Consider the following 27,496-nt stretch of genomic DNA (forward strand, 5'->3'; position numbering starts at 1 on the left):
TTAACTTTAATTGATTTCATTTTTCATTCCCATTTCAGTTTTATTTTTAGTAATATTTGTAATTCAACTAATTTATTTCAGTTAGTTGTTAATGCAACATTTCAAAAATTGTCATATAATATCTCTTTTTTTAATACATTTTATTTCATCTTCATTTTAGCTATTACCAAAAACATTTTTTAATAGTTAACAATAACAACACTGGTTCAGAAATTACAGTCCTTTAAGCTATGCTGTGTTTTGATTCATTTATTAATATGAAAACAGGAAATAATAAATCTAATATAATATCTAATAAAAGTAATATAATTTTTTAATAATAAAAAAACAGGATTTAAATGGGGAAATTGTTGAACACTTGACAGTCAATAGAGCTAAACTTTTATTTAATTACTTGGAATATTCCTTTAGGTTATCAAAAAAAAAAAATAATTCAAGAATTCACGAGACTGATTTAAAAATGAAATGCAGACATTTTTTTATTATAATGGAATGCATTCTCTACATCATACAGCAGTTACATCATCATAATATCATCAGTGCATTCTGACATGTTGACAAAACCAACATTTAATGAAGAATAAACTGTCGATATGCACATAGGAGACAGTGATCATTGATTCCAGTGTCCAGAGGAGGTCAGATTCATTCACTTTCAGCAATGATGCCAAACTGATAAACATTACAAACAAACATACATAATGTGTAGAAAACAAAACAAAGTTAAACATAAAGATAAGGTAGATCATGAGTACAGAAGTTGCACGTATCCCTGCTTATACAGTCTGAAATGTCTTTATGGCAAAATAAAATACTACTAACATTATATGTTCTTCATAATATTCATTTTCTCCAACAAGAGCATCAATACGTCACATTTTAAACATCCTCACATTTTACAAACACAAATCATGTGTCCTCACAACAGACTGGAACAGAATCAGTTTGATATACGGCATACTAAGTTTGTGCGCAAGATGCATGACTTTAGACGTCTACAGCAAGTCCAAAATGTGTGTAAATATCATGCCAACACTGTGTGTAAGAGTTGTGAAACTGTGTTGTACATTCTAGTTCATTTTAAAACGACCTCTTCTCACAGATAACGCTTTTCTTCGCTGACCTCTCTTTTATGTGTCTGAATGAAGCAATGCATGTCTGGGTTAAACTTAGAAATGCCAAAGTACTTGTTTCCCTTTTTGTAAAGTGACTTTGGGGTGTTTTCACACTTCATTTTTAGGGGTCTGAAAGGTAAAATGTCATTTTACATGTAAATGCTCCAAACAAACACTGATCAGAGGGTTAAAAAAAACTTGTATAGGTGTGTGTATGTGTGTGTGTGTATGTATATACATACATACATACATTATTTAAACAAAACATTTATATTTCAGTCCTATGATTTGTTTGATTCTTTTAAACTCGAGTGTAAAAACGTCCTAAAAATGTATAAATTCAATCCAAGTAAATGTAAAGTTGTGTTTGCTTTTTCTGCACTATTCTTGAGGCTCTATGACCTTTCACCCTTGACCTCTGCATCATTCTCTTGAAAAGTGCTGATCATCGTTGTTTATTTGTAACGCACATCTCCAGCATGTCACATCAAAGCCATCCAGCATCATAAATATAGCCGTGTGTGTGTGTGTGTGTGTGTGTGTGTGTGTGTGTGTGTGTGTGTGTGTGTGTGTGTGTGTGTGTGTGTGTGTGTGTGTGTGTGTGTGTGTACGTGTGCATATGCATGTGTCTTGGCAGATGTCTAAAATAGATAAAGGTCATGCATTTATCACCCGTCAGACCTTCACAGAGGATCCGAGGCTTTAGTCCAGTTCCTATTGATAGCTATGAGCAAATGTCTAATGGTCACTCTACTCATGCAGTCCATTGTTTCTACACTAACTACTCCTGTAGAAGTGGTTGATTGTGGTTTTACTGAGTCGGCAGCGTTTGAGACGCCGTGACTCTGTGGTTTGTCTTTATGGGTTTGATCCTGCTGGTCCGTTGATTGGATGAGAACTCATTGTGCTAGTTGTGCAGGTAACGGGTCGGTTAGCTCTAGTAGAGACGGGACAGGCCGAGCGCTGTGCTGATGGAGGCCAAGAGAAGAACGAAGCTGACCGTGAACGCTGGTCCACTGGACCGAAACACCACACGGCCGTTACGAGGCTGAACGGGTCTGAAGGTTTTCACCATTTGCTTCCCATCATGAAACTTCAGGGCGGAAAACGCCCGAAGCTGTTTGAAGATAATAATAATAATCAAAGATAGTCATACAGGTTTAAAGGGGTGGTATAATGCCCCTTTCACAAGATGTAAAATAAGTCTCTGATGTCCCCAGAGTGTGTGTGTGAAGTTTTAGCTCAAAATACCCCACAGATATTTTTATATAGCATGTTAAAATTGTTAAAATTGTCACTTTTTGAGGGTGTGGCCCTTTAAATGCAAATGAGCTGCTGCTCCCGGCGCAGGGGGCAGAGCTTCAAGAGCTTGTGCCCTTTTACCTCACACACACATGCACTGAACATTTCAAACACTTTTAGCCTTTTATGTTCAAACCGGAGTCAGACAATGATGGAGAGACTCAAGAAGAAGTGACAACATGTAGAAGCAACAGGACATTTCTGAACGGTTAGTTGATGAATTTATGAAGCTGATGTGTAGTTATCTTCTAGTCATTGATTAGCATATTCTGTCATGATAATCTATAAATCGTGTTCAGGGGGTGGGGTTTATGTAAATTCTAGGGTTGGTGATGTCACTAACCCGGGAGGAATGTGGTGTAGTCTCTACCAGCCGTTTGTTGTAGTCCTTAAAAAGCGATTTCTCTAAAAGCAAATATCTCCCTTTGCTTTGAACTTTGAGCGCTGTAACTTTGCAGATGTTGTTTATGCTCAAACAGCAACATTACACACTAACTAAAGTTAGACAATAATCAATTAAGACCATGTTCATTTTTTAGGGTGCACTGGCCCTTTAAATGCTCTCGCGCTATTTCATAAATTATCACAACATTTGATTTTAATGAAGATAATAATAATCAAAGATAGTCATACAGGTTTAAAACCATGTAAATTTTTTTGGGGGTGAACTGGCCCGTAGTAATTACACTTCTTAGTTCTTAGTTTATTCGTTTATTTTCTAATAATGCACATTTCTACTGCAACAAGTGCAGCCCAAAGTGAATCAAGACAACTAAACAAAGACAATACAAACACAACAACATAAAATGCTAATATTAACTTCTCTCCTGGGTCAGACTCTAAAGCTAAGATGTAAAAGTGCTTCTTCAAAGCCATTTTAAAAGCATTCATAGTGGGGGCAGAGCGGATGGAGTAAGTTATAAGAACTGGAATATGTATAAGTATATAATATATATCTGAAATATATAAGAATAACTGGATGCAAGTTATTCCATAATCTGGGCATGATCGCCTTTTCGGCACCTGAAGCGATTTTTTTTTTTAATTTTCACTGTATTTTTGATCAAATAAATGCAGCCTTGGTGAGCAGAAGAGATTTCTTTCAAAAACATTAAAAAAATCTTAATTATTCCAAACTTTTGACCTGTAGTGTCTACATAAATACAGGACTGTAAAAGTAAGGGAAAGCAATATACATATAGAAATATGGGTAACACTTTACAATAAGGTTCATTAGTTAATGTATTAACTAACATGAACTAACCATGAGCAATACATTTGTTACTGTATTTATTAATCTTTGTTAATGTTAATTAATACAAATCCAGCTGTTCATTGTTAGTTCACAGTGCATTAACTAATGTAAACAAATAAAACTTTAAATTTTAATAATGTATTAGTATAGTAAACATTGAAATTGACATTAACAAAGATTAATAAATGCTGCAGAAGTACAGTTCATTATTATTTCATGTTAACTAATGCTAACTAATGATACCTTATTGTAAAGTGTTACCAAAATATGAATACAACTAAAGAGTCTCTAGTTTTCTAAATTTGATTGTCCATCCAACTCAGAAGCTACTAAAATTGTACGAATTGAATTTTTAAAACTAGGCAACTCAATATTCCCGATCGCATGTGAAGCCAGCGTGTCGTACCTGTTCTCTGTCGAGGGGAATGGGGTTCTCGAACACCGTCCACACCACAGCCTCGGTGCAGCCCGGTGTGGTCAGGGACCCGTCGTACCGGTAATAGTTCGTCATGTTCCCTTCAGACAGAATGAGCTGATTCAGAGAGATCTTGCGAAGGGTCGTGTTTCCATCTGTTCAAATCAAAAAGAGTTATTCAGAGCGAGTTCAATTTTGAGGCTGTCAGAACACGTTTTTGCATTCCTCTGCACTACTTTTCCATTGTTTTTCAGTGTAAACACACACTAGACGGATGTCTTTAACCGCATCTTTAGATCAAGCGTCGGTTTTCATTACACTGACCTGCGTCTCTTTAGTCTGTGGTCATTATTATTTGCTATCCTGGAAAACAATGCAAAATATACAGTCCTGGTCAGAATTATTGGCACCCTTGGTAAATATGATTAAAGAAGCCTGTGAAAATAAATCTGCATTGTAAATCCTTTTGACAATCTCAAAGATCTAACCTTATATTGAAGTATAACAATTGAAAATGGGGGAAAATCTCATTATGAAATATGTTGTTTTTTTCTAATACACAGTGGCCATAATTAATGGCGCCCTTTTATTCAATACTTTTTGCTACTTCCTTTTGCCAGCAGCTCTGATTCTTCTTCTATAATGAAAAGAGTTTGGAGATCAGACACAATTCCTCGATAGAGAATCTCTCCAGATTCCCAAGTCCATGTTGATATGCTCTCCTCTTCGGTTTTCTATAGGGTTCAGGTTTGGGGACTGTTGTGTTGATTTTGATGTTTGTTTTGGATCATTGTCCTGATGGAAGATCCAACCACGGCCCATTATAACATTATTCTAGAAGAGGCTGTAAAGTTTTATATGTTGGTATTTGCTAGAATCCATGATGCCATGTCTCTGAATAAGAAGTCCAGGACCTCCAGCAGAAAAATTGTCCCCCAACATTAAATATCCAGCAGTACAGAATATTTAACTGTGGGCATGGGCTACTTATAGGGTGTGTTCACACTTGGCATGTTTTGTTGGATTAAAGCAAACTCTGGTGCGATTGCTCATTTAGGGCCCTAATTTATCGATCAGAAACACAAGTATCAAACGCGAAACGCAAGTAACTTTGTGGGCGGATCTCTTTGTGCCCGACGCAAATCTAAAATGTGTTGGTCTGAAGTCGCTTCATTACTCATAGGTGTGGTTTGGGCGTAACGTGAAATAAACCAATCAGAGCGTCATCTCACATTCCCTTTAAGAGCAGGCGCGCTTGTTCCATGGCGGATTGCTATTATAACGGCGGATTTGCCAGACTCACGCCAGGAGCGGTTCACAGCCGAGGAGACCGACGTTCTCGTCAGGGCCGTAAAACACAGAGAAGTGACATTGGGGATGGAGAAACACACACAAATTAGCTTCGGTTAAACAGGCGTATGATAATTTGGGTAAATGTGTAAGCTAGATTTATGCCTATTTTTCACATCTTCACCACAATGATTTCCCTCGTGTGGAATATTTTTCCTTGTATTTATGTATGGTTTGCAAAATTGAGAACTGCTGCGTCTGTGTACATGAGAGAAGCAAAGTGTATGTGCGTTGTGCACACGCTACATTATGGCCAAGCATGCGCCCTTAAAATAGTGTCTGAACGGAATTGTTTTCTGAAACTGCAAAATAGCACCAGGGAACGTTTGCGCCGGAACTGCTTCGTTGATATCTTTATATTCTGTTTTGGTCATATTTTTCAACCTGTTCCGATTTTTCTGTTATCTATGACGTTTTTTGAACTATTACGTCACAGTATTTGCAGCGGAACTGCCAAATAAGGACATTGACTTCCGGCCCAACACTTCGAGCAATCCGCCATTTTTATTTCTCGCTGCAATTTTGTAGTCCAAGCCGCTAAAGGATGCAGAAGTTACGAGAGGGTAAGTTAAAATGTTCGGTTGTTGGATGTAGTAACCCACACGCTTCATTACACCGTCTAATGTAGATGAACTGCCGCGCTTGTGACAAGGGCGCATGTTTAACTGAAAGAACGAGCAGAGAGAGAGAGAGACCCGGTCGCGCGCGCGCTCTCTCTCTCTCTTCAGAGCCAGGCGAAAGTGTAAACAAGACATCACCGTCTCCAAACTAGACGCTGTCTTGCTCTCTCTCCCTCGCACATATTAATCGAAATAAATCGACACGGTGGTAAAAGGTCGGAAGACCAAAGTTTCATGTGTAAATACAGTAACACACCAGTGCGATACATCCATATGAAGACGTTGTTCTACAGGTTCGTCGTCTTCATTTTCATCTCGCTCCGACTCTGGCTCGAACATGTAAGGCTGGCTGGACAAGTCTTCCGTTGTTGACATTTTGTTAATAACGTGTGAATAAAAAGTTTCTGTGCCGCTAGATAATCGTATCTCTGCTATCAAACTACAAAAATGGCCGAACGGGGTGGAGTTGAACCTCTGCAACCTGGAGAGGGGGCGGGGTATGAAGTGTCTCAATTGTATTTAAAGAGACCGCACCAAAACGAGTTGCTCTCAGACGCACATCAGAAAAGGGGTAGAAAAGGGGCCCGTGGAGCTATAATAATGAAGAATTCAGACCCAAGCATTGCAGTTCCGCTTTATATAGACTACAAATGTATGATTTATATGTAAAAAGGAACAATTTAAAAGCATGATATGTCTCCTTTAAGTAAAGATCACGTTCCATGAAGATATTTGGTAACACTTTACTTGAAGGGGTGTGCATAAGACTGACATGACACCTTCATAATCATGACATGACAGATGTCATAAATATGAAGGAGGTCTTATGCATGTTTATGGCAAATGTCATTAAGTGTCATTCGCTCAATTATGACATTTTTTATGCAAATATGACATTGTGTGAGATGTCTTTGTTATGACAACTTGACATAAACCAATACATCATAACCTGTCAGTGTCTTTGTCATGACATCTTGACATTACCAAGACAACATAAATTGTCATAAATATGTCATAAACATGACATAGCAGATTAATTATCAAACTTAAGAAACCACTTAGCTTTATGGGTTAACATTTCATTAAACTGTCATGTGGTTGGTTTTGACATTGGCTGTCATGAGGCCATTGTAACTGTGTCATGAATGTTTTTCTTGACCTCAAGTACAGTGGTACAAATTTAATTTGTCATTAAAATGTTATAATGGCTTCATGACAGCCAATGTCAAAACCAACCACATGACAGTTTAATGAAATGTTAACCCATAAAGCTAAGTGGTTTCTTAAGTTTGATAATTAATCCGCTATGTCATGTTTATGACATATTTATGACAGGTTGTGTTGTCTTAGTAATGTCAAGTTGCCATAACAAAGAAATCTCACACAATGTCATATTTGCATTAAAAATGTCATAATTGAGCGAATGACACTTAATGACAGTTGTCATAAACATGCATAAGACCTCCTTCATATTCATGACATGTGTCATGTCATGATTATGACGGTGTCATGTCAGTCTTATGCACACCCCTTCAAGTAAAGTGTTACCAGATATTTTGTAAATTTCCTACCGTAAATATATATAAAAAAATATTTCTGTGCGTGAATGCAGCACAATCGCCAACATGAATGAACAACTTTAAGGGCCCTATCTTGCACCCAGCGCAATTGACTTTGTACACCGACGCATGTACCATTCCTATTTTTTCCTATATAATAGCAACAGCGCCCGAGATCCGCCCACAAAGTTACTTGCGTTTTGCGTTTGATACTTGCGTTTCAGATCGTTAAAATAGGGCCCTGAAGGCGATCTTTTTTTTGCACCCTCAGATTCCAGATTTTCAATAGTTGTATCTCGGCCAAATATTGTCCTATCCTAACAAATCAAACATCAATGGAAAGCTTATTTATTCAGCTTACATGTGATGCATATATCTCAATTTAAAAAAAATTACCCATGTGCCGACCAATCAGGTTGTGAACGTATCCCTATGTGATTTAGGTTTGGTGTTAAAATACCAATGTGAACGCTAAGTGGACTAGGACAATTATTTTTTTTTATTTTTTTTTGGGCAGGGTCTTTATCCCTGTTCAAACCAAACCCATATTGAGTGTTTGCTGCCAACAAGCTCTTTTTTTGTTAGTTTCATCTGACCATAAAACCTAGCCCCATTTGAAGGTCCAGTCGTGTCTGACAACTGAATATGCTGGAGTTGAGAGCAAAGGATTGTTCTTGAAACTCTCCTAAACAACATGAGGAGATGTAGGTGCTGTTTGATTTTTTTTAAAAAAAATTATGAGGTTTTCGGACCCCAAGGCTCAACTAATTTCTGCAAATCTCCATCTGTGATCCTTGGAGTCTCTTTGGCCACTCGAACTATCTTCCTCACCATGCATTAATCACACGATCTTCAATCTTAGTTGATTAGAACTTCTTAATTATGGCCCTGATGGTGGAAATGGTAATTTTCGATGCTTTAGCTATTCTCTTACAGCCACTTTCTATTTTGTGAAGCTCAACAGAACTATATTCTTTGGTTTTACTTGTTGATGATTAAGGGAATTTTGCCTTTGAGTTTCCTCATATTTATACCCCTCATGAAACAAGAAGTCATGACTGGACAGGTTTATTTTCACAGCTTTCTTTGATCATATTTACCAAGAGTGCCAATAATCCTGACCAAGAGTGTATGTGGAAAGTTTCCATGTAGATAGCATGCTGTTTTTTTCTTCTAGGTATTACATATCAATTCATTTGAAAAATAAATAATTGATCGACAACTGTTGATCTGAAGGTGAAGTGTGTGGTTTCTGTGCCACTAACAGCATCAGACGGAACTATATAATGAAAAATAAAGATAACACTCATTTACAAATCTTTATATTGTCCCTCAAACTCACGTCATTGGTTGAGTCATAATTGGCTCAAACAAACAGATCAATGTTTTGAAAGCGTCACAGCGGAAGTCAGACGACTAATAACTGACTGAGAATCTGAACATTAAACCGACACACCGCAAACTAGTTGAACATTGAGCAGACTACTCACTTTTAAGAGAGATTACTCACTTTTAAGAGAGATTACTCACTTTTAAGAGAATATTCCAGGATATATTTATTCTGACGTCGATGTGCCACATCAATCTGCTATTGTCCTTTTGTTTATATTACATTTTGTTGTTTATATTCTGCATTTACAGCGATGAAAGAGGGAGCATGGAAATGAATGCACGAGTATCAAAAATACAAAGTGCACATATTTAAACCAAGTCAAAATGATTGTCTGTGCTAATCGACAGCATGCCACAGATGAAATATTCCTGTAATATTTCAGAAGTGTTTGTTCAGAACTTACTTGTGTTCTGGACGCTGCGCAGGGCGGTTGTGAAGAGGTCGTACTTTTTGTTTGAGCTGCTTGACTCCTGCCGGACAGAACTGACGTTATTGAGGTTTTTCATCATATAAATTCAAAATCATTTCAAATCCTCTTAGCAAACTCTGCATTTTAAAGCACGTGCGTATCAAACCTCGTAGAAGAATCCCAACACAGCGATTCCAGAAGGATCTTTGAGTGCATCTTCAAGTCTGTTGTATCTGTCTCTCATGTGCACAATATGCAGCTGGTGAGAGAATAAATAATGACATTTACTTTTACTAAAATGTGTCGTAATTTCAACAATTTAAGATATGTTTACATGAGGATGTACTAAAAATGAAAACGTTTTTCCTCTGTGTTTTTTACGCTGTTCACACGGATCTGCAAAAACGACTAAAAACGCTGTATTATTCATGCCAGGCCAGTAGATGGCGATGTAACGAAACACTACGCGCACCTATAGACTGAACACGTGATACGCATGTCACCGTTCTCACAAATTCACGTTTTTGTTAACAGTATAAGTTTTAAAAAACGTGCATTTTGAAACCGTTTTCAAAAGTTTGCATTAATAAGTTTTCCGTTTTTTAACTCTTTCCCCGCCAGCGTAAAAAAAAAGTTGCCAGACACTGTAAATTTTCACAAAAATGTAATGTCTACCAGAATATTTTGTTGTATGAATATCTAAACATGCAATATATTACAAAAAAAAGAACAGAGCATCTGCTTTTAAACCAAAATAACCGTTTTATTTGAGCTTTATGCATTTCTTTCTTAATCAGCACATGAATGTGGGTATAAGATTCATAAAAGAGCAACTTTTTGAACATAAAGCTAAAATCTTTTTTTATTTCAAAGACTACGACGTGTATAAGCAATGCTTTTATTGCTTGTTTCTGCTCTTTTTTCACCTGTTTTTTTTGATCTGGAGATTGTGCACTCTTTCAGAAGTTGTGTAATAGCGCCCCCTATTGTATAACAGTGCAAACACGGAAAGCCATACAATTCCGTCAATGGCGGGGAAATTATTAATAAAAGTCTATGGGGCCGTTTCCACGACACCGTTTTCAATTAAAAATGGAAAACTTTTTATGCATTAAACTTTTTTATGTTGTAGCCTGTTCGCAAAAAAATGCAATGGAAAAAACCTTTCCGTTTTTTTAATACATTGTTGTCGTGTAAATGTTCCCTAAAAATCCTATGGTTAAAAACCTCTTTAATTGGTTCACAGTAAATTACCCGATTCTATACAGTGAAACGCTGTAATAGATCTAATGGGACGTTTCAGTACTGTTAAATTAACAGGGTTTTTTTGGGGGAAAAAAACTAAATCACTGTAAATAAAACAAAAAACAAATTAGTGTCATTGTTACAGTGTAATTATATATTTAAGTACTGAGTAATATTAAGCAATTACATGTACACTACTTACCATAGGGTTAGGGTAGGATCAAGATTTGGTTGAGGTTTAGTTGCATGTAATTATGCATAATTTACTCTTAATACTATGGTAAGTACATTAACAGTAACAAAGACACTGTAAAATAAAGTGTTACCAAATATATATATATATATTTTTTTTTCATCTTATGGAACAACTGATGCAAAACAAATTCAATGCGCAAAAATCAGGCGGCGCACATTCTAGCCTCTTCTAGTGTCTAAATTTGCGTCACACACACTGTACCCCTTGTGTATGCTAAAAACCGAAGTTTATTTGTGATTTAATCGCAACAGTATGTCGCACCTCCATTGGATACTGCTCTCCGTCGATGGTGTGTTCAGATCCAGGCCCTCCATCTGAACCCCAGTGAAGGTGAAACTGCACAGCCTTGTACGTTTCTACCAGGTTTCCTCCAGACACGGTGGCTTTGATGGGAATACTGACCTGAACTGAGGTGGAAAAGACAGTAAGTTATTACTACGAGAGTGATTTCAGTGTTTGAGTAAAGATGCACATTTCTGCTGATACAAACACAGACACAACTTTCTTCTCCTGCATCCTATTCTTCCAAAAACTGAACTTTTTTTTTTTGTTACTAAAAAACAAACAAGCTAGCCAAGCCCAGGTGAGAAAAAGTAACGTTACGTATTACTTTCCTTAAAAAGTAACTAAAGCCCTATTCGGACGGGATTAGCTTTACAAGGGTAGATGGAGTGTAATTTTACCACAGGACGTCTGTAATATTAATGGCCAATTCGCACGGGATAAGAGATCTCAGTAAACTAGCAGAAGTGGGAGAGTAACTCGATTTACACACCGCCGTCACTCCTGTCCTCATGTGTGTTACGCTGCTTCCTGATATCACGTGCGCAAACACATATAACCTATATTTATATATATAAAACAGTTATAATGATGTATTAATTAACTTCAGATTGTAATAGGCTCTTATCTAACGCTAAAAGATGTTTCGTGCCTCTAACAAGTGCTTTCGATCTTCACTCTGATCTGATGGTGTGTGTAAAACACTTGAGTTTTCCCACAGACTAGTCCCAGCGACTAGAACGCAACTGATGCTTTTTCAAGCGTCAAACTACTTTTAAAAAGGAAATGACGGAATATTTACGTACATATTTACAGCGGGTCTATTCGCACAGGATTAGTGTCACCTGAGGTAATTTTCCCGGACCTTTTCACTGAAGGTAAAAGTCGCCGTAATCTTTCCTGACATTGTCCGTGATGATCACTGAGATGCACATTCGGACGGGACTAAAATCACACAGAAGCTCTGGTGATAATGACTTTACTCCTCCTCTCCATGTTAAACTAGTCCCGTCCGAATAGGGCTTTAAGCTTTTCCGAGTATGGAGACGCTTGAAAAAGCATCAGTTGCGTTCTAGACGCTGGGACGAGTCTGTGGCAAAACCCAAGTGTTTCACTGTCACACACACCATTCAGATCAGAAAGAAGATGACAGCACTTGTTAGTTAGAGGCACGAAACATCTTTTAGCGTTAGGTAAGTGCCGTTTACCAACATAAGCCAATATAACGTTAATTAATACATCGTTCCACCGGACATAACTGTTTTATATATATATAAATATAGGTTATATGTGTTTGCGCACGTGATATCAGGAAGCAGCGTAACACACACATGACGACAGGAGTGACGGCGGTGTGTAAATCGAGTTACTCTCCCACTTCTGCTAGTTTTACTGAGAGCTCTTATCCCGTGCGAATTGGCCATTAATATTACAGACGTCCTGTGGTGAAATTACATTACTCCATCTACCCTTGTAAAGCTAATCCCGTCCGAATAGGGCTTAAAAATTAGTTACTTTTTTAGGGAGTAACGCAATACTGCACTAACATATCTGAGATTTTTTTTGTTTTTTTTTGTTACCAAAACAAAAAAAGATTTTTTTGTTTCATGCTTATTTGTATACAAAATAAACACTGCAAAAAAAAAAAAATCATGATACATTTACCTGAGAAGAAAAATTACTTAAGATAGTAAGTCTTGTTTTTTTAATAAATAAATTGAGTTTATGCTTGCAAAAAAAAATAATAATAAATAAATAAATAAAAAATCTGTCAGTGCAGTGCAAGCTTATGTCTCTTCCCCCCTTGGCAGATATTTTATTTTGTTTTACATATAAACTCGCTTAATTTTTCAGAAAACGAGTAATTTTCCTTCTAAAGTGAATGGATCTTGATTAAAGTATTTTTAGATATTTGAAATGAAAAACAACACAAAAATACTAAGTAAGCAAATTATTTTTAGCTGTGTTGGCAATATATTTGTTATAATGTTATAAAGCATGCACATCAGAAACTGATGATAATCAGATGCATGACCAAAACATAGATCCTAAAATGTGGCGCACTGTTGCTTCCAAGAACACTGAATGAGTTGACTAAAGTGTAACAGAAGTGATTTGATCTGCGTGCTGTTCATCAGTCATGAGGTGTGTGTGTGTTTTCTGACCCGAGTGGCCGTTGTTCTTCACGGTGCTCTCGAATACTTCCTGGTAACCGGTGAACTTGAACGGCGTCAGTCTCTCGTCCAGCTTGGTTTTCTTCGTCACTATGTTGATCGGTGACTGTCTGCTTTTCCCACATTCTGCGTTCACTTCCCTCCATTGGTCTGGTCCTGAGAACAACACAGAGACGCTGCGTTAGATTTAGTTTAGATTTTTAGTTTTAGTGTAGAGTGTCTAGAAACGGCACATTAAGAGACTGGTGTTTCTCCAGAAACTCAACTCACCTTTACAGTGGGAATCACAGTTGACCTGCGTCTGGTAGCACCAGTCTGGATGAGGAGAAAGGATTAGTTAGTTAATTAAAATGCTTTATTTACTTGTTTTTTTTTTGTTGTTGTTTTTTTGCATTTGTCTTTTGATCCTCTGGGCATTTGTGGTGCAATGATTGGAGTTTAGAATCATTTTTTGTATTTTAAAAAATGTTTTTGCAAGAAGTCTCTTCTGCTCACCAAGGCTGCATTTATTTGATTAAAAATACAGTAAAAACAGTAAAATTGTGAAATATTATTACAATTTAGAACAGCTGTTTTCTATGTGAATATATAGTAAAGTGTAATTTATTCCTGTGATCAAAGCTGAATTTTCAGCATCATTACTCCAGTCTTCAGTGTCACATGATCCTTCAGAAATCATTCTAATATGATGATTTGATGCTCAAGAAACATTTATGATTATCAATGTTGAAAAAACTTGTTGCTGCTCAATATTTGTGTGGACCATGAACATAATTTAATTCAGCAAGGATGCATTAAAGGATTAGTTCACCTTCAAAAAATAATTTGCTGATAATTTACTCACCCCGATGTCATCCAAGATATCCATCCAGCCACGTTTACGTAATCACGTTGGAAAGGTCACAAAAAAAAACAAATTAAAACAAAGACGATTTTGAAGTTGGAGGAGAAAATGAGAGGGAGCCCTTCCCTCCTTTCTGAACCGGAGAACACAGACAAATAACTTAGATAGATGACGTGACACGTGACCTTTCCAACATGATGACGCAATGCGTGGCGCATCTCAGAGATGGTACACGACGAGCATTTGTGGTTAAAAAGTATATATATATATATATATATATAAAATTATTTATTTTTTTTTTGAAAATGACGTTTTGCTAGATAAGACCCTTATTTCTCGACTGGGATCGTGTCGAGACTTTGAAGCTGCACTGAGACGGACATTTGAACATTGGAATAGTTGGGTGCCATTGAAGTCCATTCTGTGTGGAAAAATCCTGGAATGTTTTCCTCAAAAACCTTCATTTCTTTTCGACTGAAGAAAGAAAGACATGGATATCTTGGATGACATCGGGGAGAGTAAATTATCAGCAAAACATTTTTTGAAGGTGAACTACTCCTTTAAATAGTTTAAAAGTGACAATAAAGACATTTTTAATGTTACAAAATATTCGATTTCAAATAAATGCTGCTCTTTTTAACTTTGTTCATCAAAGAATCCTGAATTTTTCCCCCAAAAAATATGAAGGAGCAAAAACTGTTTTTAACATTGATAATAAGAACTATTATTAATAATTGAGTAAATCAAATTCTAAATATTTTCAAATAGAAAGGTTATTTTAAATTGTAATAATATTTCACAGTATTACTGTTTTGACTGTATTTTTGTAAGAGCAGAAGATACTTCTTTCAAAAACATTTTAAAAAATCTGAATTATTCCAAACTTTTGTTTATTACCGTATTAAACAAGTTCTTGTGACTTCATTCTATTGTCTCGTCCAACAGGAAAACGTCTCCCTGTCGCTCACAATGAACACAGATTATATTAAACTGTTATGAGAATTGTTAATAATAAGACAACTATCTTCATGGACTCATTCAGAAATAACGAACGGGATGTTTTGAAGTCTATCTGGCGACTTCTGTAAGAAGTTACTCAGTCGTGACTTGATTTCATGACCCTACATCTCCTTTTCCCTCTCAATGAGATCCTGTTATTTTAGGTATTAAAGAGAAATGTCACTGATGACCCAAATGTTATTGCTTGGAAATTGCACTTGGTTCTCATTTGTTTAACTTTTGAGACGTAGATGATGTAGTGATTCTCCTAAAGTTTCTTATGGGAGAAATAAAAAGAGACAAACGAGTCAATTAATGTCATCCAGTACGAGTAACACATGTGAAGCCGCTCCGATCACTGGATAAGAAATGTTTGAGATCATATTGAGATCTCTGAGGTTTGAAAGCAGACGTTGATAACTTGGCAAATCTGAGCATATTCGAGACACTTTTGAGATCTGTCTGAAATAAAATATGAAATAGATAATAGCCGTCCACACCTCTTTAAAGACCCTTACAAAAAATAAGTAGTCTATACTTCAAGCTCATTTTATTAGATATTGCAAGAAAAGACGTCCACATCAGTTTTTCTTACAATATACTTTAGTAAAGTTTAAGTGGGCTATATTTAAGCATACTTAAAGATACTAATGTCAATGTACTACACTGTATAAAAGTATTGTTGGTTCAACTTAAAAAGGTAAGTTACCTGGTTGCCTTAAAATTGTGAGTTCATTGAAATAAATTGAGTTAATACAACAAAGGAGATTGGTTTAATAAATAGAAACTCAAAATATTGTGTTATGGGAACCAAATTATCTTAAGTTGATTTGACAAAAGATAAAATGTTACTTGTATTGTATTTATACTTGTATTGCTCCACATTTTTGTGTAGAAAAGTATACTTTTAAGTGTAAAAGTATAACTATACTACAAGTGAACTTATAGGTATACTGATAGTTTAAATACTTTTTTAGTGTATAAAATTACACTTTTTTAAGTGTACTCTCAGTTTAGTAGTTTTATACTGCAAGTACTTGTTTTCTTTAAGATAGCTTAATATCATACTAATAGTTTTACTATTTATATGTTACTTTTGCACTTTAAGTATACTACTATGTTCCTATTAAGGTATTAATTTTTATACTTAAAATATACCTTTAACTGTACTAGCATTTTTGATATTGTAAGAAAAGACGTCCACATCAGTTTTTCTTACAATATACTTTAGTAAAGTTTAAGTGGGCTATATTTAAGCATACTTAAAGATACTAATGTCAGTGTACTACACTGTATAAAAGTATTGTTGGTTTAACTTAAAAAGGTAAGTTACCTGGTTGCCTTAAAATTGTGAGTTCATTGAAATAAAAAAAAAATAGTTAATACAACAAAGGAGATTGGTTTAATAAATAGAAACTCAAAATATTGTGTTATGGGAACCAAATTAATTATCTAAGTTGATTTGACAAAAGATAAAATGTTGTGATAACATCATGAAAATATTTATTACAGTGTATTTGTAATTGTCCCACTTTTTTGTGTAGAAAAGTATACTTTTAAGTGTAAAAGTATAACTATACTACAAGTGAACTTATAGGTATACTGATAGTTTACTAGTTAAATACTTTTTTAGTTTATAAAAGTACACTTTTTTAAGTGTACTCAGTTTAGTAGTTTTATACTGCACGTACTTGTTTTCTTTAAGATAACTCAATATCATATTAATAGTTTTACTATTTATATGTTACTTTTGCACTTTAAGTATACTACTATGTTCCTATAAGGTATTAATTTTTCATACTTAAAATATACCTTTAACTGTACTAGCATTTTTGATATTGTAAGAAAAGACGTTCACATCAGTTTTTCTTACAATATACTTTAGTAAAGATTAAGTGGGCTATATTTAAGCATACTTAAAGATACTAATGTCAATGTACTACACTGTATAAAAGCAGGGCTCCAGACTAACTTTTTGCCTTGGTTGCACTGGTGCGCCTAACTTTTTTTTTTAGGTGCACCAGCACAAAATTTGGGTGCACCCAAATTTTTCCTCGGATGTATCACCTTTAACGCCACAATTTTAAGGTCACCTTTTTATCACGCTCTATACACATTCATATATATTATGTAAATGAATTTAAACAAGAAGGTGTAGGTAAAAACTTGTATTTATTTTTTGAAGCACAATTATTAACGGTATTCCTACTCTTACCGATACTGCTTATCGATACAGTACTTTAACTGTATTCTTATGGTTCTTTTTGTTTTATATATAATAAACAAAGATAAACAATAGATAAACAAAAGATAAACACTCAATTAAGCGCATGTAAAGCGCTTTGAGTGCCGAGAAAAGCGCTATATAAATGTAATGAATTATTATTATTATTATTACAATTAAACAAAGATACACTTTATATAGGCCTACACAGTGCTTTAATTTCAGGAAGGCCTACTACTGTTCAGGCATGGTCTAAAAAGAAATCTAATAAAGTAATAAAATGTAAAATAACACTGTAAAATTTATCATAAATAGAATAATGCTTATCAAAGCTGAAGTTATTCTTTCGAGAGCTGTGAGTGATTTTTCTCTTGTTGTTTGATTTGCAGTAATGGCGCAATCGTCAGCATGTTTATTAGACTGCGGCCCCTTTAAGACCGGGTGCAGATCTAATAGGCTACTGATGCACCATATTCTCCCAACTGTTTACATAACTACGTCCATTTAAGACATAAACTGTTTTTAGTGAATCTCAAAGCCGGTAATTTTGACACGCTTTTGTGTACAATTGATCGTTTAGACGCGCACAATCTGCACATGAAACCGAAAGTATAATTTGCTTGTCTCGGACTGTTTCGGAGCGCGCGCCGCCATGCGAACAACATCTCTTGCGCAGATTTTTGTGTTTTTAATAGCTCTTTCAATTATTAAACGCGTCCCGCAATTTAGCAACAGTAGCTAGACTGCATTTACAACAATCACCGATCGTGCTGATTCTGATTCTGAGTTTTAGGGAGAAATGACAGCGTAATGCCAAAGAGTATAGAAGCCCAAGAGGCGAAACTCTGTTGTGTTATGGGTAACAGTCTGTAGATGGCGCTGCGGAGGCGAATCCGCCATTATGGACTGAAAGCTGCTGGAATCGTTAGCGCCAGTCAATGGCAAAATCCATTTTAGTAGGTGTTATTAGTTCATGTGTGCACTTGCTGGATTGCACATCTTTTTTGTACCTTTCCGCCTGTAATAGGACATTCATAGTTTTTTTTTTCTTGCCATTGAAACGTTCACAGTGTAAAATATTAACTGTCTTTAGAAATGTTCATTTATAAAAAAAATTCCAAATCATATATATGGTGATGTTTACTAATTTCAAAATCAACATTTGAATAACTATCTTATTACTTATATCTAATTACTGTGTATCTGCCTATAGACAAGCGAGCATATATTATTTCATGAATTTCTGTTAGTCATATAACAAGGAAAATGCATAATAGAACATAAATATTAATAGATTAAAGTTTTGCAGTAATTTTATAATTGTATCTTTGCAAACCGTAAGTGGTAGGCTAATGAAGCCGATTCGGTGGGGATACCCTTACTAAAAAGTACTAAGGAATCTTATAGTATTTTGGGACAAAATAAATGTTTTTTATTATTATTGTTTTCATATTTATAGTATTTTGGGACAAAATATTATAGTAATCTTATAGGAATACTATAGTAATTTGGGACATACTACATAAGTACGAGAAGACTACTATAGCAGCTTAAAAATATTATAGAGAGGCTATACAGAACATCACAGCAGCAGGCTATGTTATGTTCTGTAATACCTCTATAATATCCTAGAGCCGCTATAGTATTTCTATAGTAGTCTTATAGTACTTCTATAGTAATATTTTGTCCCAAAATACTATTTTCCTAACCAACACATATACGTATATTTTCTGTCATTTAACGTCATTTAACGTCGGTCATCCTCATTAATGTATTTTAAATTGTTTTCATATTTAGATATGACGGCCAGAAAAAATTAAGCTATGTTAAGTTTTTGTTATTTTAAGTTTTTCAGTGCCATTGACTCCCTTTATTTTTCGGCGTTTTCCTTCAGTTTTCAGTCCATAATGGCGGCCGCGCCGTCAAGTCATGGGGGCAACTGTTGCTATGGGGCGTTCTATTGAGTTTCGCCTCTTGTGCTTCTATACTCTTTGGTAATGCTGCGAAGGGAAGAAGTTGCGCGTAGATAGTTTTTAATGGTTTTAAGTTACCTCAATATATTATTTTTTATAATCTTTGGAAGCCGAAATTTAAAATAAAATCAGACTAATATAACAGACCTTAAGTGTAACCAGGCTACGTTTGAATGTTTAATTCTGTCCTCCGTCGTCACTCATTAAGCAGGGCTGTCGTGTTGTGCGAGCTGTGGCATCGCGTGAGAGAAGAGTGTGAGTTCCGTCAAAGGAGAACAAACGCCAACAAACGTTCGTGCAGAGGCAGCGGATGCGAGGACGTTAGGTGCACCGGTGCGACCTAGGAAAAATGTTAGTCGCACACTTACAAATTGGTCGCACTCTAGAGCCCTGAAAAGTATTGTTGGTTTAACTTAAAAAGGTAAGTTACCTGGTTGCCTTAAAATTGTGAGTTCATTGAAATAAAAAAATTGAGTTAATGCAACAAAGGAGATTGGTTTAATAAATAGAAACTCAAAATATTGTGTTATGGGAACCAAATTAATTATCTAAGTTGATTTGACAAAAGATAAAATGTTGTGATAACATCATGAAAATATTTATTACAGTGTATTTGTAATTGTCCCACTTTTTTGTGTAGAAAAGTATACTTTTAAGTGTAAAAGTATAACTATACTACAAGTGAACTTATAGGTATACTGATAGTTTACTAGTTAAATACTTTTTTAGTTTATAAAAGTACACTTTTTTAAGTGTACTCTCAGTTTAGTAGTTTTATACTGCAAGTACTTGTTTTCTTTAAGATAACTCAATATCATATTAATAGTTTTACTATTTATATGTTACTTTTGCACTTTAAGTATACTACTATGTTCCTATAAGGTATTAATTTTTCATACTTAAAATATACCTTTAACTGTACTAGCATTTTTGATATTGTAAGAAAAGACGTCCACATCAGTTTTTCTTACAATATACTTTAGTAAAGATTAAGTGGGCTATATTTAAGCATACTTAAAGATACTAATGTCAATGTACTACACTGTATAAAAGTATTGTTGGTTTAACTTAAAAAAGTAAGTTACCTGGTTGCCTTAAAATTGTGAGTTCATTGAAATAAAAAAAATTGAGTTAATACAACAAAGGAGATTGGTTTAATAAATAGAAACTCAAAATATTGTGTTATGGGAACCAAATTAATTATCTTAAGTTGATTTGACAAAAGATAAAATGTTGTGATAACAAATAATTTTTTACAGTAGTAGTATACTTGTATTGCTCCACATTTTTGTGTAGGTAAGTATACTTTTAAGTGTAAAAGTGTAACTATACTACAAGTGAACTTATAGGTATACTGATAGTTTACTAGTTAAATACTTTTTTAGTGTATAAAATTACACTTTTTTAAGTGTACTCTCAGTTTAGTAGTTTTATACTGCACGTACTTGTTTTCTTTAAGATAACTCAATATCATATTAATAGTTTTACTATTTATATGTTACTTTTGCACTTTAAGTATACTACTATGTTCCTATAAGGTATACATTTTTCATACTTAAAACATACCTTTAACTGTACTAGCATTTTCACAAAGCCTCATCAAGCTTAATATAGTTCACATGTTTGGCACAAAACTTGTTTTTAGTCACGGTGTCAATCAACTTCATAATTTCATGTTTATTAAACTCGTCCTCGATTGTTAGCTTGTTTGGTTTTTCTCCCTCACAAACAAAGAGCTGTTCCCACGTCTCCGATCCATTAGCTGTTATTCTCCGCCATTCAATCGCTTCTGATACACAGGAATTGCTTTTCTATTGTTTGAGAGTTGGAAAGACACAAATCTCTCTATCTGTCCTCTGTTATCTGCTCATAGCATGGCAAGGGTCGCATTCTTCTTGTTATTTTATTAATATTTCACAATGGAGACGCACGACTCCACCTTGGTGGTGGAACAAATATTTTGACCCTATCTCCGAAATCAAATATTTATAAAAAAACACGCACGGCATTGAAACGAATGGGTCGGGTTGTTATTTCTAAGTTCGGTCCCACAGATTGGAAGGTGAAGGAAGTGCCAGTAAAATGGCACCGCCGGCAGGTCTTTCTACCTCATCTGTGATGCCGTTTCCTTCTGCGGGCACATGATAATCGGGCTCACAAACAAACCCAACGTGTGAACAAGAAGCCAAAGCCCAAGCATCCCAGTTTCTCCACATGAGGCCAGGAATTTGAGGACATCAGCGTAAGACTGTGATCTTGTTTACCCGTGTTTATCATCTCCCATTGTGTGATGCAGACGATGTCATTTCCCTCACAGCAGCATCCTCTTGAGAGAGAAAACTTTCATGCTTATTCGTCAACTTATAAACATTGCATTTCTCAGTGAAAATGTTCAACTTTCACATTTACTTGAATAACTACTTGAATAAATGCAAAAAGTGAGTTTCTTCCTCTGTATTCTTGTCTTGTTTTGTAAAAAAAATGTAACCAGAAGACATTAACACGTCCTATTTTCTGAAAAAAAGCATGAAAATTAAGTGAATTTATGCTTAAGACAAGAAAGAAAAGTAGGGTCAGAAAAATAATCTTGTTTTCCCTTTAAGTTAAGTTTATTTTTTTGACCCCATGGGTAATTTTTGTTGTTGTTTGTTTTAAGCATAATGCCAGCTTAATGTCTAGCATAATTTTGCCTGATTGTAAATGTATCTTAATTTAAGAATGTTTAGTGAAAAAAAACGTGCATTTAAGTTGAAAGTTAATTTGTTGATTTAATTAAACCTTTTAAGTTACAAACCTTATTTTGATGAGTTCTTTACAACTTAAAATTGTGTGTAATTTAAACTGGAATTTTTTCTTTTTTTGTTGTTGTAATCTTGTAATTTTGTAAAGTTGTCTTGATAACTTTGAAAACTGGGCAGTGGATTTCTACTTCCCAGCATGCATTATTGTGTTTCATTAATAAAGGGATGAGACCTGTGAGTATTTAATGCATTGACTTTTTCATGTTTTTTGGTCTTTTGGAGACAAGTTATATCTTATTCATTCAATTTAAATATTATGCAAGTTATTTTCAGTAGGCTATGTGCTATACTAGCTGTTGATTTTAGATTCAATCTTTGGCAAGATTAATTAGTTCCAGGGCCACAAATCAGTTTAAAGTGTGTTAATGCTGTTTCTCCAACTCAGTGTAGTTTGTTAGTTGAATCATTTCATTAACTCATATAGATTGATGCACATTGTTGCATTGAGCCTTAAAGATACAATATGTAAGACTTTTGTAATAAAATATTCAAAAATCACTTGCACAGTGTGATATATTTCCTGCAGTTGTGTACTTACAATATCCCAAAAGTTCCCAAAGATTTTATCCCAATTTTAAATAATGGCTCGTCCCTGTTCACTTGTCTCCTGTCAATGACGTCCACGTTATCCCTTGTTTCCTCCTACTGCCATAGTAACCATGGCGACAGATGTGGACAACTGCGTTATGTCTAGCGGCACGCTCACGCTGTTGTTGTTTCGTTCAGACATTATGGACCATGGCAAGCAGACTTTGGGACAAAAGGAGAACTAAAGCGAGGATCAATATCAGCGTGGCGTTTTCGAGATGCCGAGAGCTAACATTAAACTAATCAATGTTATACAGCTCAACATGATGAAATGTTAGAATATAATCTGTATGTTATTCTAATGTTGATCTAGCTCACTGCTAGTCTCATACAGACAAACTAACACACAGAATAACATATCTTTAACACACTCAAATGCAGTTTAGTGTAATAGTGTCGAGCAAGTGAAACAGCGCTGCGTTACCTCACAAGTTTCATTAGTCTAATAAACTGACCTGTGTGAGTATTATTCAGCACTTGTTGGTAAGTTAGTTCGGTAGAATTATATGTCCTTATTCCTTTATATCAGCGGGACTCGTGTGTGGCGCTGATATCTCTCTAATTAGCAATCGCGCCCTGCTTCACCAGTCATGTTAAAAACATCAATGTATTCACTCATCCATAAACATTATTAGATCCTTCGGCATGACGGCAAGTTTCAAAATTCCGCTTATGAGTCATCAACCGACGCCTTTGTTATTGTAAGAGGTTAGCGACCCCTAGCGGCGAAAAAAATGACATATTGTAGCTTTAATGAAATTTGCATCATTGATTCTGTCATTTTCCAGTTTCTCACTGTGAAGCTGCATTGAAACAGTCTGTATGAAGTGCTGTAAAGATGACTTTGACGTCGTTTGTTTTGGTATCATATGCTATCATAAGCGTGCGGTTAGTGGAGATTGAGAACAATACCTGACTGATATGAATGAACACACAGCTTTTGATCTTCAGAGCCGCACGAGAAACAAAGTAACATGTAATGCCAAAGACTAAACGCTGCAGCCGTGGAATAAACACAAAGCTAAGAAAATACGGTTTCATGCACGTAAACCAAAACACAATTCCTGTTGTGATATTATCTGCTGTGAGTCACAGACTCGATCGGTGTGTGTGTGTGTGTGTGTGTGTGTGTGTGTGTGTGTGTGTGAGAGAGAGAGAGAGAGAGAGAGCGCGCGGTCAATATCATCTGAACACGGAAAAGGTTTCAAAATCCGCTAGTTACAGAAAGAGAGTTTCCTTATTTAGACAGCAAGATTGAGTTTTACCTGATCTGGCATTTTGCCACTTACTGTACAGGCAAATATGTTAAGCCGTTTGGTATGTCTGCGTTTAGGCTTCTGTTTGCTGAGGTTAGCTCACACTGACTGCAGAAAACACCTTCACCATAGTGAACTGCCCACTTTAGGCTGCCTAATAACAAGACAGCATCGTGTCTCTGTTCTGGTTAAGACGATCTCATAATGCATTTTGACAGAGAAACATTCCAAAACGCTTTTTTATCCATCTATTGTTTATTTTCTATATTTTTATTAATGCATCTTTTGTATAATGTTACGGTCTTTTCTTTTATTATTGTGTTATATTCCCTTTTTACTGCCCTATATATTCCCTTTTCTATTCTTTTCTACTGCCTTATCCCTATGTATGTCCGTACTCTTTTCTGCTCTGGAAGCTACCAAGACAAATTCCTTGTGTGTTTCTTGTGTGTGTGTGTGTGTGTGTGTGTGTGTGTGTGTGTGTGTGTCATTCTGAGTCTAATTATTATTAGCTTATTTGTAAAGCATTTCTTGTGTCAGTCGTGGACTTCATGAGTCAGAAGGTTAGGCTACTTGAAGAATATTTCAGATCAGTCACTTTTCCATTTAGTTTTTTTGACAGCACTCGTCAATGTCAGAATGACTGAAAGGGCCAATCAAGTCAAGGAAGGCGGGGCTTTACTGTTCAAATTCACTCCGTTTTACCGGTGAACGAGTGTGAGGTGAAATCTAAGTAGACATTAAAGGGATAGTTTACCCAAAAATGAAAATTCTGTCATCATTTATGAATTTTTTTCTTCTGTTGAACACAAAATAATATATATTTTAAAGAATTTGGTTAATCAAACAGTTGATGGGCTCCATTGACTTCCATGATTATTTTTTTACACACTATGGAAGTCCATCAACTGTTTGGTTACCCATATTCTTCACAAAATCTTCTTTTGTGTTCTGTAGAAGAAATAAATTCATACAGGTTTGGAACAGCTTGAGGACGAGTAAATGATGACAGAATTAAACATTTTGGGTGAACTGTCCCTTTAAATATCTGACAACTGTTTTATGATAGGAATGTTAAACAGCCAACGGTAATGTGATGCATGCTACTAAACATTCTTGGGCACGTTTAGCCATTTCGATTTGAAAATATAGGCTAACATTTACGTAGCCTAATTCATGTAATTCACACACTTTAAACAGAGACGTTTTCACGTATGATTAGACGCAAAGAGTGTGTATTTTGAAATAAGAATACTGTTTGCAAATAGTTATTTCATTGATTTAATTCTCTTTTTATTTTGGTTTTGGTCCACAATGTTCGAGGCTACTCTTCATTCCAGTATGTAAATATTCCATTTAGTTACAGATGCTTTAATGAAAAGTAATTTACAGTCCACTTAACCTGAGGTTCCTCCACAGGGACTGAAGCTGTGATAATGTGTTGGTCAAGAGCATAATAGTTAATGAATCAACAATGAAGAAGACCTTTCAGTCCTGGCTCTTTAACCTCTTCACGACATTACTCAGTGATTGATAAGAAGATAATAATGGTGATATGAAGATTAAAGTGTTCGTTTGCACTTGTCTAATTTTAGCTCTTGCATGGAGACCTTGAGCCTTTTGACTTGATATTGGCATACATTCAAGTGCCCTAGAAAGTATATATGGACACTGCAGTCACACTTATGACATCAGAATGTTATGCAAATTATATCAAATGCTGTCGGATCTTTCCTCTTCACCAACATCATAATTTTCAATGTGTTGTAATCACATTAATATCAACATGTTCAACTAAGCACAAACAAACACAAAGTCTCACAATACTTTATCAATCAATCTTCAGTTTCAACACTCCACATTGTTTTGAAGAGTGTTTGTCAAGTCATGTATTCACAATACACTGTTTCAAAGCGTCAGTGTTTAAAAATGTCTTTAGATGCTATAGTGAGCAGGAAATCTAACATCTAAACAAGAGATTATGTTTTAACATCTTTAATCCAGAGGCATTTGTGTCGATTATTCATAATTATTATGAAATTGGGTTATCTAACACTGAGGCATTTTTTTGAGTGCAACTTAATTTTCCAAATACATTCTTTATGCATCATTTTTGGTGCTCGTTTTACGTCGTTTTTACGTTTCATTAACCACAAACGATGAGCGCGCGTTTTCACCTGGTGGGAAATAGACGCGTAATCGCATTCGTCTGTGGGAGGTAACCATGGCATTTTGCTTCTGAAAACCGAACCATAACTACTGTCATTATCACTTCATTGTTCATTTACATATCATGTCACTAAAAACTTTGCGTTTTGCGAAGCTTACTGTACAATTGTCGCCAGAGGACACATTTGGGTTGCGCGTAATGAACCCCATTACGCGCCGCGCGTCTCGATGTTCCTTTAAAATGTCTAGCTTTCTGATAGTCATAGAAGGCTGTGATTCGCAGGTGTGTCAGAGCTTCACTCGTTGGCAAACACACCGGACGCCTTCAGGATTTCACGCGCTCCTCCTACACAAGGAACGGGAACAGACCGAGTGTCCTTGAGCAGAAATACAGAATAAAGATGCTCCTTCCTCCGGGAAATCAGCCAGCGCGCAGGAACTATTCACTGTTTTCCGATGACGGACTTTTCTAGGGGTTTCGAGGTTTTTCTAAACGTATAAGATAAATAGCCATCGGACAGGCTGCATATAGGTGAGAGAGCGTTTGAATCAACTAAATATTTACTGAGAATTACAAAAAGTTAGACTATTCCAAATAACTAAAGACAAGCTTTGCGCATTAATGAATGGGGTCATCTTTATTTTTGGTTTGGGATGAAATTACGTGGTTATTCTTAGTTGTGGATATTCAAAATAAATCAAATGAAAAACGTTAGAAAACATCATGCGTGTGTACTTTTGAAAAGCTCAAGGCTTTCCTGAAATGACCAGTTATTATTATGTATTAATCAGTGACAGTGTTTTACGCGTAAAATAATTGACTAAGAAACTGTTTACGAATAGCCTGAATGAGGAGTCAGTCTGCTCACCTTTAAATTATGCACATTACTTATAAATAAATGAACACTAATAAATGCAATATGAGGTTTAAGTTCATTCTGATCAGTGCTTTGTCCCATGAAATGTCCTTATGCATATCAAACCCTGTGGATCAGTGAATAAGCTTGAATATGAATGATGATGATGCATAATGAAACTCACCTGCAGCGCTGCATGAATGCAGAAGCAGAGGCAGAAGAAAAGCTGAAAGCAGAGCGCGCATTGTGACTGTCCTGGGACTCCAGCAGTGAGACTGGACCGAGTGTGTGTCCTGTGTGTGTCCTGGGACTCCAGCAGTGAGACTCAGTGGACCGAGTGTGTGACCCTTAGAGAGTCTGATCGGCTCTTATATACTAATAAATCTATCAATGAACGGATGGAGTCTGTT

The 27,496-nt window shown here is 35.6% G+C and overlaps 1 protein-coding gene and 1 long non-coding RNA gene across 2 annotated transcripts in view; one reads left to right on the top strand and one right to left on the bottom strand.

Annotated features, from left to right (window-relative positions):
- LOC311293513 overlaps window positions 1–11,307 on the top strand; it is a 32,574-nt gene extending 21,267 nt beyond the window's left edge. Inside the window, exon 3 of the long non-coding RNA XR_014627937.1 lies at window positions 11,171–11,307. This is a non-coding gene — a long non-coding RNA (uncharacterized lncRNA). The remainder of the gene's footprint in view (window positions 1–11,170) is intronic.
- On the bottom strand, window positions 457–27,457 carry ca4a (carbonic anhydrase IV a). The gene is made up of 8 exons (XM_084413862.1): window positions 27,271–27,457; window positions 13,646–13,690; window positions 13,367–13,531; window positions 11,181–11,326; window positions 9,585–9,677; window positions 9,413–9,479; window positions 4,079–4,242; window positions 457–2,232 (listed from the first exon to the last, which is right to left on the bottom strand). The coding sequence occupies exons 1-8, from the start codon at window positions 27,329–27,331 to the stop codon at window positions 2,053–2,055; spliced, it is 921 nt and encodes a 306-aa protein (XP_084269988.1). The 5' UTR covers window positions 27,332–27,457; the 3' UTR covers window positions 457–2,052.
- Between the last annotated feature and the right edge of the window lie 39 nt (window positions 27,458–27,496).

This window comes from Rutilus rutilus, assembly GCF_951802725.1.
Source record: "Rutilus rutilus genome assembly, chromosome: 7".
Lineage (NCBI taxonomy): Eukaryota > Metazoa > Chordata > Actinopteri > Cypriniformes > Leuciscidae > Rutilus > Rutilus rutilus.

What these genes read in the sequence shown, in the direction of transcription:
- ca4a (XM_084413862.1), bottom strand. Translation starts at nt 27,331, where the DNA reads ATGCGCGCTCTGCTTTCAGCTTTTCTTCTGCCTCTGCTTCTGCATTCA. An exon ending in TGTTGGGATTCTTCTACGAG is followed by an intron (nt 9,480 to 9,584) that starts GTTTGATACGCA and finishes TCTGTCCGGCAG; the next exon opens with GAGTCAAGCAGCTCAAACAA. An exon ending in TTCCCCTCGACAGAGAACAG is followed by an intron (nt 2,233 to 4,078) that starts GTACGACACGCT and finishes ATCTTCAAACAG; the next exon opens with CTTCGGGCGTTTTCCGCCCT.